Raw genomic sequence first — 13,337 nt, 5'->3', positions numbered from 1 at the left:
TTCACAACAAGCTTCTGGCAGCGGTGGCTGCCAGCAGCAACAATCCTAGAGTCTTTGGGCGCCAACCCAGCAAGCTCCTGGGACTGCTGCTGCCAGCGCTGCAGGATGCTAGGCTTGCTGACCCTGTCCTTTTGGCCACATGGGGACCTGAGGCCATTGTTTCCAGGAGACCCACTAGCCAGATGTGTTCACTGTTCTTTATTTTCTCTCTGGATTGTCTCTGCCTAACCTATGCATAAACTTCCATAAGCCTAATTTAAATCCTACATGACCTTTTTTTGGCAATGTCTATCTTTAAATAGCTCTAGTAACTAGTGGCCGTAGCAGTTGTTTAAAAGAAAAAGGAACCTTTTTTTCTTGCTGTAGTTGAACACTTCTCATCCTCTTTCTTCCGTTTGGTTGATTGATGCCTTCTACGTCTAAACCCCAAGCTACCTTTGCTTTTAGTTTGTTTCTGTTTCTTTTTAGGGTCCAGTTTGAACAGGGCTGCTGCATGTGACTGTGCATGGAACAAGCCTGGGTGGGGCTTGCACTGCCATAGAACACTCATGTTCTGCTGTGTACATATTGCATGACTATATGTGGAGGCCCCGAATCTGGAGGCCAGGGGGAAGAGGAGAGAGGAAAAGAACTGCTTTATTTTATTTTATTTTATTTTATTTTATTTTATTTTATTTTATTTTATTTTATTTTATTTTATTTTTTGAGACGGAGTCTCGCTTTGTCGCCCAGGCTGGAGTGCAGTGACATGATCTCAGCTCACTGCAAGCTCTGCCTCCTGGGTTTACGCCATTCTTCTGCTTCAGTCTCCTGTGTAACTGGGACTACAGGAACTTGCCACCATGCCCGGCTAATTTTTTGTATTTTTAGTAGAGATGGGGTTTCACCGTGTTAGCCAGGATGGTCTCGATCTCCTGACCTCGTGATCCACTTGCCTCGGCCTCCCAGAGTGCTGGGATTATAGACGTGAGCCTGTAATCTCTCTCTCTCTCTCTTTCTCTCTCTCTCATAGAGTCTGGCTGTGTCTCCCAGGCTGGAGTGCAGTGGCATGATCTTGGCTCACTGCAACCTCCGTCTCCTGGGCTCAAGCCATCCTCCCACCTCCGCCTCTCAAGTAACGGGGACTACCAGCGTGAGCCACCACGCCTGGCTAATTTTTGTATTTTTTGTAGAGATGGGGTTTCGCCATGTTGCCCAGGATAGTTCGAATTCCTGGACTCAAGCAGTCTACCCGCCTTGGCCTCCCAAAGTGCTTGGATTACAGGTGTGAGCCATCACGCTCAGCTTGTATATGGTCTTTTATAGGATCTGAAATCTGAAATGATCCAAAATCTAAAACTTTTTGAGCACAAACATGGCCCTCAAAGGAAATACTCTTTGGGGCATTTCGCATTTGGGATTATTGGAATAGGCCTGATGAACTGGTATAATGCAGGTATTCCAGAATTTAGAAATATTCAAGATCCAAAACACTCTGATCCCAAGCATTTCGTATAAGGGATATTGTCTGTATGGTAATGCTTCTTTAGACCAGCTGAGCTAGACTATAGGAAGAAAGAAGAGACTATGTGTAGATGTCTGAAAATCAAGCCACTCTACGTTGATAACTTTCAAATATCTAGGTGTAAATGGGGAAATGGATGTTGAGTTAAATGTTCCTCCTTGCTTGTAGGGGTTTATTCCATTCTGTTTTTTATGTTAAACTTTTATAGCCTTAATATCTGTCAGTTAGCTTGTTGTTGTAAGGATTAAATGAGATAAGTTATGAGAAAGATCTCACAGGGCCTACCAAGTAGTAGGTGCTTAAACATTTGTTGGATTTGAATGTAAATGTCACAGGTGGCATCATGGTTTACTGATCAGTTAGGTTCTTCCTGTGCTTTGGCATTTTGTATAAAATTTGAGTTTTAAATGCTAAATATAGGAGATAGCAATTATTTCTTTTCTGGGTATCCTCAGGATGAATTGAATGATGTTATTGATATTAAGAATCCAGATTTCACCCCTGCAGCTGAACGAAGACAGAAGCGCCTGGCTGCTGAGCTGGCCAAGTTTGATCCTGATCATTATCTGTGAGTAATCAGGTTTTTGAAGATTAAATAATTTACTTGACATTTATTTTACAATTTTTGAGTATCTTTTTAACTCTGCTAGGGATGTGCGTTTTGGATTCTAGAAACTATTGAAGACTGAAGACCTTAATGGACGTTTGAATTAACCTACAACTGTTGTACCTCTGTAGTCTTTGTAAGATGTTGCCTCTTATATCTCAAGTTGTTCATCTTAGCAACAGAGAACTCTTCTAACATACTTTTTAGTTTTTTTCTTGCCAGGCTTAAAAATATAATACTGAATTCATGAAACTATTACACTTCTTTTAAGTAAGCTTTTGGTTGTGATTAATGGTATGCATAAGTGAAAATATGTTTCAGTTTCTTTAAGAATTTGAATGTACCTGCACCATATTTCTTGACTGATCCCAGGATCTTCCTAATACTTTCATCCACTAGCCCTTGTAATCAATGATATGTTTTCAATGAACAAGTAATTATACTTTGTGGTACAGTATAAATAGAATCTAATTTGAAGTTTTGCTGTATTTCCCACTGGCATTAATTGTGTTTTTGGCTATAATGTGTCTCCGTCAGGCTTACATTTGCATAAAGAACTTATCTAATTAACAGATAGGTACATGATGACTTGAGAGATTGTGATACCTCCCGCTGGCCAGGATAGCAGCATTTCTTCCAAGGATTGTCCACCTCTCTTGGACATGTGGCTCTATTAGGATGCATGGAGAATGAGTGTTTTAGGTTGATGTAGACCTCAATTATTATTCTGGGTCAAGATTTTTTTAACTGTTACATATATAGCTCTAATCATTGTATCTCATTATATTGGTATAGTACCTGAAGCTTATAAAGTGCACTCATGTGATTATTCGGTTTTCACAACAGATGAGGAGAGGAGGTTAAGGGACTTGCTCAAGGTCACACTACTACTAAGTGGCTTGGCCAAGACTTGAAAAGAGTCTCTCCATTTGTCATTTTGTATATCCTTTTCATGTACACTATTTCAGTTTAACTGCTGTAGCTCTTGTGATTAACATTCTATCTCCTGTGACACAGTAGGATACTAATTGGAATGGCAGGGATATATCTTGTGATGTGCAAATGGAATGAGTGATGTGTAATGATAAATGGTTGAACTGTTTAACATCCTAAGGGAAACTGGGTAAGAGCAGGGGATGTTACATTTTGGAGGACATCTGAGAGATTGAACTCCATTTACATTGCTATTTCTAATTACCTTTATCTCTCCAATTGTGGTTTTAAAGGTCCACTGAAGAGTAATTTGAAGAAACTCATTTAAAATCATGCTGAATATTTAAAGTGGAAATTTCATTGTCAGCAAATTTCTCAGGCTAGCATAAAAACAGAGTGAGCTTTACAAGACTGAAATTTCAAGTGGGAGGAAGCTTAATTAGAAGAACTGCCTATCTCCTCTCTTCTAAAACTAGAAGAATAACTATGGCCTGAGAGAATTAGGAAATTGGAATTTATAGTTAGCAGTGTGATATTATAAGCAACCCTTATTTTTCTCCGTCTTCTGTGTGTCTTTATCCAGAAGCTCATTTTCTTTAATACTATGCATGAAATATTCTTTCCACTTCTCAAAGAACAGTTCTTACAGGAATGGTTTAAATTTAGTTATGGGCTAAGCGAGGAGAGTGGGAGTCATGAGGTAACTATTCTTTGTGACTTTTCTGATAGCAGTAAGACTTTGGCTCAGTGTAATTTTTGTGTTACTACTCGTTATTAGCTGACTGACTCACCCAATGTATTAATAGGAAATGAAATGCAACTAAAATTCTTTTAAATTTTTAACTAAAAATTCGTTTTTTTAGCTTAGTGCTTTTTTCTTGTTGTTTGTGGTTTAAACAGTGGAGAAAAAAAGGCTCATTTTAAATTACCATCTACCATGCAGATAATACATTGTAATATACACATGTAATACATAATGTATATAATATTAGCATAATATTACCTGACTCACCCAAATGTATTAATATTAAATGAAATGCAACTAAAATGCTTTTAAATTTTTTTAATTAAAAATTTTTTTAGCTCAGTGCTTTTATTGTTGTTGTTAGTGGTTAAAACAGTGGAGAAAAAAAGGCTCACTTTAAATTACTATCACCGTGTAGATAATACATTATAATATACACTTGTAATACATAATGTATATAATATTAGCATAATCAATAATGTATGTAATATTACCTATTTGTAAGTTGTTTGACTTTGTCTTTACAAGTCATAGTGTTTCCTCATGTTGTCAGGATTTGGGGGGCTTTAGGAAAACAAATTTTAATTTCAGCCTAAGCAGAACACAGTGAAGTCAATTGATTGTAAAGAAAAATTTATACATTTCAAAGGCACATATATGATTTTAGATTGTTATTTAAAAGTCTTTTATTGTAAAATCTGGATGTTATTTAGGTATAATCTGTTTTTTGTTTTTTGTGTTTTTTTTGGCATGTTTTGCAGCCAAAAAAAGGATATGATCGGCATATCATAGATGATCTATAAATGTTTATTGTTTTTTATTATCCATTTCTTATTTGTAATTCCTTTGGGGTATTAGTTTTACACTAAAATATGTTGACAGCATCTTCAAGCATTTCTTTTTTTTTTTTTTATGATACTTTAAGTTCTAGAGTACATGTGCATAGCATGAAGGTTTGTTACGTATGTATACATGGGCCATGTTGGTGTGCTGCACGCATTAACTCGTCACTTACATTAGGTATATGTCCTAATGCTATCCCTCCTGCCTCCCCTACTCCATGACAGGCCCTGGTGTGTGATGTCCAAGTGATCTCATTATTCAGTTCCCACCTATGAGTGAGAACATGCGGTGTTTGGTTTTCTGTTCTTGTGATAGTTTGCTGAGAGTGATGGTTTCCGGCTGCATCCATGTCCCTACAAAGGACACGAACTCATCCTTTCTTATGGCTGCATAGTATTCCATGGTATATATGTGCCACATTTTCTAATCCAGTCTATCACTGATGGACATTTGGGTTGGTTCCAAGTCTTTGCTATTGTGAATAGTGCCGCAATAAACATAACGTGTGCATGTGTCTTTATAGCAGCATGATTTATAATCCTTTCGGTATATACCCAATAATGGGATGGCTGGATCAAATGATACTTCTAATTCTAGATCCTTGAGGAATCGCCACACTGTCTTCCACAATGGTTGAACTAGTTTACAGTCCCACCAACAGAGTAACAGTGTTCCTATTTCTCCACATCCTCTCCAGCACCTGTTGTTTCCTGACTTTTTAATGATCGCCATTCTAACTGGTGTGAGATGGTATCTCATTGTGGTTTTGATTTGCATTTCTCTGATGGCCAGTGATGTTGAGCATTTTTTCATGTGTCTGTTGGCTGCATAAATGTCTTCTTTTGAGAAGTGTCTGTTCATATTCTTTGCCCACTTTTTGATGGGGTTTTTTTTCTTGTAAATTTGTTTAAGTTCTCTGTAGATTCTGGATATTAGCCCTTTGTCAGATGAGTAGATTGCAAAAATTTTCTCCTATTCTGTAGGTTGCCTGTTCACTCTGATGGGAGTTTCTTTTGCTGTGCAGAAGCTCTTTAGTTTGATTAGATACCATTTGTCAGTTTTGGCTTTTGTTGCCATTGCTTTTGGTGTTTTAGATATGAAGTCCTTGCCCATGCCTGTGTCCTGAATGGTATTGCCTAGATTTTCTTCTAGGGTTTTTATGGTTTTAGGTCTAACATTTAAGTCTTTAATCCATCTTGAATTAATTTTTGTATAAGGTGTAAGGAAGGGATCCAGTTTCAGCTTTCTACATATGGTTAGCCAGTTTTCCCAGCACCATTTATTAAATAGAGAATCCTTTCCCCATTTCTTGTTTTTGTCAGATTTGTCAAAGATCAGATGGTTGTAGATGTGTGGTATTATTTCTGAGGGCTCTGTTCTGTTCCATTGGTCTATACTTCTGTTTTGGTACCAGTACCATGCTGTTTTGGTTACTGTAGCTTTGTAGTATAGTTTGAAGTCAGGTAGCATGGTGCCTCCAGCTTTGTTCTTTTGGCTTAGGATTGTCTTGGCAATGCGGGCTCTTTTTTGGTTCCATATGAACTTTAAAGTAGTTTTTTCCAATTCTGTGAAGAAATCATTGGTAGCTTGATGGGGATGGCATTGACTATAAATTACATTGGGCAGGATGGCCATTTTCATGATATTGATTCTTCCTATCCATGAACATGGAATGTTGTTTCATTTGTTTGTGTCCTCTTTTATTTTGTTGTGCAGTGGTTTGTAGTTCTCCTTGAAGAGGTCCTTCACATCCCTTGCAAGTTGAATTACTAGGTATTTTATTCTCTTTGAAGCAATGGTGAATGGGAGTTCACTCATGATTTGGCTCTGTGTTTGTCTTTTATTGGTGTATAAGAATGCTTGTGATTTTTGCACACTGATTTTGTATCCTGAGACTTTACTGAAGTTGCTTAAGAGATTTGGGGCTGAGACAATGGGGTTTTCTAAATATACAATCATGTCATCTGCAAATAGGGACGGTTTAATGTCCTCTTTTCCTAATGAATACCCTTTATTTCTTTCTCCTGCCTGATTGCCCTGGCCAGAACTTCCAACACTATGTTGAATAGGAGTGGTGAGAGAGGACATCTCTGTCTTGTGCCAGTTTTCAAAGGGAATGCTTCCAGTTTTTGCCCATTCAGTATGATATTGGCTGTGGGTTTGTCATAAATAGCTCTTATTATTTTGAGATACATCCCATCAATACCTAATTTATTAAGAGTTTTTAGCATGAAGAGTTGTTGAATTTTGTCAAAGGCCTTTTCTGCATCTATTGAGATAATCATGTGGTTTTTGTCTTTGGTTCTGTTTATACGATGGATTACGTTTATTGATTTGTATGTGTTGAACCAGCCTTGCATCCCGGGGATGAAGCCCACTTGGTTATGGTGGATAAGCTTTTTGATGTGCTGCTGGATTCAGTTTGCCAGTATTTTATTGAGGATTTTCGCATCGATGTTCATCAGGGATATTGGTCTAAAATTCTTTTTTTTATTGTTGTGTCTCTGCCAGGCTTTGGTGTCAGGATGATGCTGGCCTCATAAAATGAGTTAGGGAGGATTCTCTCTTTTTCTGTTGATTGGAATAGTTTCAGAAGGAATGGTACCAGCTCCTCCTTGTACCTCTGGTAGAATTTGGCTGTGAATCTGTCTGGTCCTGGACTTTTTTTGGTTGGTAGGTTATTAATTATTGCCTCAATTTCAGAGCCTGTTGTTGGTCTATTCAGGGATTCAACTTCTTCCTGGTTTAGTCTTGGGAGAGTGTATGTGTCCAGGAATTTATCCATTTCTTCTAGATTTTCTAGTTTATATGCGTAGAGGTGTTTATAGTATTCTCTGATGGTAGTTTGTTTTTCTGTGGGATCGGTGGTGATACCCCTTTATCATTTTTTATTGCATCTATTTGATTCTTCTCTCTTTTCTTCTTTATTAGTCTTGCTAGTGGTCTCTCAATTTTGTTGATCTTTTCAAAAAACCAGGTCCTGGATTCATTGATTTTTTTAGAGGGTTTTTTGTGTCCCTATCTCCTTCAGTTCTGCTCTGATCTTAGTTATTTCTTGCCTTCTGCTAGCTTTTGAATGTGTTTGCTCTTGCTTCTCTAGTTCTTTTAATTGTGATGTTAGGGTGTCAATTTTAGATCTTTCCAGCTTTCTCTTGTGGGCGTTTTAGTGCTATAAATTTCCCTCTACACACTGCTTTAAATGTGTCCCAGAGATTCTGGTATGTTGTGTCTTTGTTCTGGTTGGTTTCAAAGAACATCTTTATTTCTGCCTTCATTTCGTTATGTACCCAGTAGTCATTCAGGAGCAGGTTGTTCAGTTTCCATGTAGTTAAGTGGTTTTGAGTGAGTTTCTTAATCCTGGGTTCTAGGTTGATTGCAGTGTGGTCTGAGAGACAGTTTCTTATAATTTCTGTTCTTTTACATTTGCTGAGGAGTGCTTTACTTCCAACTATGTGGTCAGTTTTGGAGTATGTGTGACATGGTGCTGAGAAGAATGTATATTCTATTGATTTGGGGTGGAGAGTTCTATAGATGTCTATTAGGTCTGCTTGGCGCAGAGCTGAGTTCAAGTCCTGGATATCCTTGTTAACCCTCTGTCTTGTTGATCTGTCTAATGTTGACAGTGGGGTGTTAAAGTCTCCCATTATTATTGTATGGGAATCTAAGTCTATTTGTAGGTCTCAAAGGACTTGCTTTATGAATCTGGGTGCTCCTGTATTGGGTGCATATGTATTTAGGATAGTTAGTTCTTCTTGTTGAATTGATCCCTTTACCATTATGTAATGGCCTTCTTTGTCTCTTTTGATTTTTGTTGGTTTAAAGTCTGTTTTATCAGAGACTAGGATTGTAACTCCTGCCTTTTTTTGTTTTCCATTTGCTTGGTAGATCTTCTTCTATCCCTTTATTTTGAGCCTCTGTGTGTCTCTGCACATGAGATGTGTCTCCTGAATACAGCACACTGGTGGGTCTTGACTCTATCCAGTTTGCCGGTCTGTGTCTTTTAATTGGGGCATTTAGCCCATTTACATTTAAGGTTAACATTGTTATGTGTGTATTTGATCCTTTCATTATGATGTTAGCTGGTTATTTTGCTCATTAGTTGATGCAATTTCTTCCTAGCATCGAGGGTCTTTACAATTTGGCGAGTTTTTGCAGTGGCTGGTACTGGTTGTTCTTTCCCATGTTTAGTGCTTCCTTCAGGAGCTCTTGTAGGGCAGGCCTGGTGGTGACAAAATCTCTCATCATTTGCTTCTCTGTAAAGGATTTTATTTCTCCTACACGTATGAAGCTTAGTTTGGCTGGATATGAAATTCTGGGTTGAAAATTTTTTTCTTTAAGAATGTTGCATATTGGCCCCCACACTCTTCTGGCTTGTAGAGTTTCTGCCGAGAGATCTGCTGTTAGTCTGATGGGCTTCCCTTTGTGGGTAACCCGACCTTTCTCTCTGGCTAGCCTTAACATTTTTTCCTTCATTTCAACTTTGGTGAATCTGACAATTATGTGTCTTGGAGTTGCTCTTCTCGAGGAGTACCTTTGTGACATTCTCTGTATTTCCTGAATTTGAATGTTGGCCTGCCTTGCTAGGTTGGGGAAGTTCTCCTGGATAATATCCTGCAGAGTGTTTTCCAGCTTGGTTCCATTCTCCCCGTCACTTTCAGGTACACCAATCAGACGTAAATTTGGTCTTTTCACATAGTCCCATATTTCTTGGAGACTTTGTTTGTTTCTTTTTACTCTTTTTTCTCTAAACTTCTCTTCTTGGTTCACTTCATTTATTTGATCTTCAATCACTGATACCCTTTTCCAGTTGATCGAATCAGCTACTGAAGTTTGTGCATTTGTCATGTAGTTCTTGTGCCATGGTTTTCAGCTCCATCAGGTCATTTAAGGTCTTCTCTATGCTGTTTGTTCTAGTTAGCCATTCATCTAATGTCTTTTCAAGGTTTTTAGCTTCTTTTCGATGAGTTTGAACTTCCTCCTTTAGCTTGGAGAAGTTTGATCATCTGAAGCCTCCTTCTCTCAACTCATCAAAGTCATTCTCCGTCCAGCTTTGTTCCATTGCTGGCAAGGAGCTGCGTTCCTTTGGAGGGGGAGAGGTGCTCTGATTTTTAGAATTTTCAGCTTTTCTGCTCTGTTTATTTCCCCATCTTTGTGGTTTTATCTACCTTTGATATTTGATAATGGTGATGTACAGATGGGATTTTGGTGTGGACGTCCTTTCTGTTTGTTAGTTTTCCTTTTAACAGTCAGGACCCTCAGCTGCACGTCTGTTAGAGTTTGCTAGAGGTCCACTCCAGACCCTGTTTGCCTGGGTATCAGCAGTGGAGGCTGCAGAACAGTGAATATTGCTGAACAGCAAATGTTGCTGCCTGATCGTTCCTCTGGAAGCTTCATCTCAGAGGGGTACCCGGCCATGTGAGATGTCAGTCTGACCCTACTGGGGGGTGCCTCCCACTTAGGCTACATGGGGGTCAGGGACCAACTTGAGGAGGCAGTCTGCCCATTCTTAGATCTCAAACCCTGTGCTGGGAGAACCACTGCTCTCTTCAAAGCTGTCAGACAGGGACATTTAAGTCTGCAGAGGTTTCTGCTGCCTTTTGTTTGGCTATGCCCCATCCCCCAAAGGTAGAGTCTACAGAGGCAGGCAGACCTCCTTGAGCTGCGGTGGGGTCCACCCAGTTCGAGCTTCCTGGTCGCTTTGTTTACCTACTCAAGCCTCAGCAATGGCGGGCACCCCTCCCCCAGCCTCCCTGCTGCCTTGCAGTTGGATCTCAGACTGCTTAGCTAGCAATGAGCGAGGCTCCGTGGGTGTGGGACGCTCCAAGCCAGACACGGGATATAATCTCCTGGTGTGCTATTTGCTAAGACTGTTGGAAAAGCGCAGTATTAGGGTGGGAGTGACCCGATTTTCCAGGTGCTGTCACAGCTTCCCTTGGCTAGGAAAAGGGAATTCCCTGACCCCTTGTGCTTCCTGGGTGAGAGATGCCTCGCTCTGCTTCGGCTTATGCTCAGTGGGCTGCACCCACTGTCCTGCACCCACTGTCCAACAAACCCCAGTGAGATGAACCTGGTCACTCAGTTGGAAATGCAGAAATCACCTGTCTTCTGTGTCACTCATGTTGGGAGCTGTAGACTGGAGCTGTTCCTATTTGGCCATCTTGGAACCACCCTCTTGAAGCATTTCTTTTTTTTTGAGACAGAGTCTTGCTCTGTCGCCCAGGCCGGATCTCAGCTCACTGCAAGCTCTGCTTCTTGGATTTATGCCATTCTCCTGCCTCAGCCTCCTGAGTAGCTGGGACTACAGGCGCCCACCACCACGCCCGGCTAATTTTTTGTATTTTTTAGTAGAGACCGGGTTTCACCATGTTAGCCAGGATGGTCTCGATCTCCTGACCTCGTGATCCTCCCATCTCGGCCTCCCAAAGTGCTGGGATTATAGGCTCGAGCCACCGCTCCCGGTCCAGCATTTCTTAATAGTCATTCCTTATTGCTTATTATAGCCAAGTATTCATATTTCTCTTGCTGATAATGTTTGGTTTTTTTCTTCCCCAATAGTTTTTAAATTGTTGGCATACATTTTACATTAATAAGTTCTTAAAATCTTGCCTCTTTCTTTGGAAGGAAGCACAAGAATTTAGTCAGTATTCTAAACATCTGTGAGATAAGAAAAGGGACAAAAATGATTTTATGCCATTTGTGGTACCATTTTAAATTGCGATAATTTTTCATTACTCTAAATTTGTGAAAGAAGATGGTATATTGATTAAACTCTTGGATTTATTGAGTGGATATTAAGACAATAAATAGTAATTGGAAGACTGGGAGCAGGATCACATGCTTCTGAGGTGGCTCTCAATTCAAAACACAGAACTTGAGAAAAAGCATTAGAATACAATTTTATGTATCCATTCTTTCATTTATGTATGTATTTGTTCAACAAATATTTGTCTGAATGAACTACATGCTAAGCAGTGTCACAGATACCAAGGACACCATGGTGCATACGGCAAGATCTCAATCTCTGTGTTGTCCGTGGGACTTCCATTGTAGTGGAGAAAGTAGACACTATTTTTATTTTGATTAAGTGCTATGAAGAAGAAGCAGATTGAAGGGTTAGAGAGAGACTCAGTATCCCACTGACTCCTCTGTTTCAACATGTCCAAAATTGAACTCATCATTTTACCTCTAACGTCTTTGTGAATTTTCTAACTTGGTTGATGCCCCATTTTTCACTCTAGTCACCCCGGTTAGAAAGCGAGGATTCATCTTTGCTTTCTCTCTTATCCCACACATTCAATCAATCCTGAAGTTGTACCATTCATCTCTGTAGTATTTTTTTTTTCCACTTCATCAGTTTCTGGCCCTCATCTGTGTCTGTTTAGTGCAGCACTCACTAACTGCCTAACTGGCATCTCTGCTTTTAGTCTGGGCTTCTTCAGATCCATCAACCATGAACCATTAGTATGATGTCTTACGTGCTGAAAATGAAAATCTGCTGAACCCTGTCGTTGGTGCTCTTCTGCTTAAAATACCTAACTCCTAACTCCTTTGTGTGTCATTGCAAGTTCTCTGTGATCTGGACCCTGCCTACCTCTGTAGCTTCACTTTTGCCACTCCCTGCTCACGTTCTACATCTCAACAATGATGAATGTTTGCATTTCCCCACCTGTACCACACTGCTTTTCTTTTTTTTTGAGATGGAGTCTTGCTCTGTTGCCTAGGTTGTAGTGCAGTGGTGCGATCTCAGCTCACCACGGCCTCCGCCTCCCAGGTTCAAGTGATTCTCCCGCCTCAGCCTCCTGAGTAGCTGAGCTTACAGGCCTGCACCACCATGCCTGGCTAACTTTTGTGTTTTTAATAGAGATGGGATTTCACCATGTTGGCCAGGCGGGTCTCGAACTTCTAACCTCACGTGATTCACCCGCCTCGGCCTCCCAAAGTGTTGGGATTACAGACGTGAGCCACCACACCCAGCCCACGCTGCTTCTCATATTTCCTTTTATCATGGTATCCCTTTGCCATTTAATTCCCCTGACCCCACATTGCCTGAATAGTGGTTCTTATCTCTTCAGACTAGGCTCATTGTTTCTCCCATGTACTTGCTCTGTTAGACTGGCTTAGGAAGCCCACCTCAGGGCTCCCCTGTTACAGTTTATCTTGTTTTTACCGCATTGTTTTATAATGTTCTGTATTTGTGTACATGGTTCTCATTAAATTGTGGAGTCCTTAAGGGCAGGAAGTGAATTTTGCAGATCTTTGTCTTCCTGACGACGCACGTAGAGGGCATTCAGTGAATGCTTGTTCAATTCGTGACCTTAAAAATCTTGAAAAAAAATTGAGATCTCAAATGAAAAAACAGACAAACAAAACTTGAAAGTAATTTGTTATGAAAAGTAAAACATTAGTCACCGTCAGCGCTTGTTCATGAAACTCTTAATTCATGGACAATGTCAAGCATAGACCAGCACAGTTCAGATTACTAGGACTGTGTTAGTGAAATTTTACTCAAAATAATCAAACATTTTGGACGTGTTTTTGGTGGGGAGGGGGATGGAGGTGGTAGAAATACCATGTTTCCAAGCCAGTTTTCTTTTTCCCTTCATCGTGGTCCCTTGGGGAGGAAAATGGCATCTTTTCAGATGGGCTCCTCTACTCTTGCCTTTGGTGTCCTCTGCGCTGCGGTGTCCAAGGCCCTTTTCTCTCAC

General features: G+C 40.0%; 1 protein-coding gene across 1 annotated transcript in view; it reads left to right on the top strand.

Moving 5' to 3' along the window:
* SHQ1 (SHQ1, H/ACA ribonucleoprotein assembly factor) overlaps positions 1 to 13,337 on the top strand; it is a 109,586-nt gene that overhangs the window by 12,085 nt on the left and 84,164 nt on the right. Inside the window, exon 5 of the mRNA XM_010385980.2 lies at positions 1,960 to 2,072. Within this exon, the coding sequence (XP_010384282.2) occupies positions 1,960 to 2,072 (113 nt within the window). The remainder of the gene's footprint in view (positions 1 to 1,959; positions 2,073 to 13,337) is intronic.

The sequence above is a fragment of the Rhinopithecus roxellana genome, chromosome 1, assembly GCF_007565055.1.
Source record: "Rhinopithecus roxellana isolate Shanxi Qingling chromosome 1, ASM756505v1, whole genome shotgun sequence".
NCBI classification, from domain to species: domain Eukaryota; kingdom Metazoa; phylum Chordata; class Mammalia; order Primates; family Cercopithecidae; genus Rhinopithecus; species Rhinopithecus roxellana.
The sequence above is the reverse complement of the archived record's forward strand: the minus strand, read 5'-3'. Positions and strand labels throughout refer to the sequence as shown.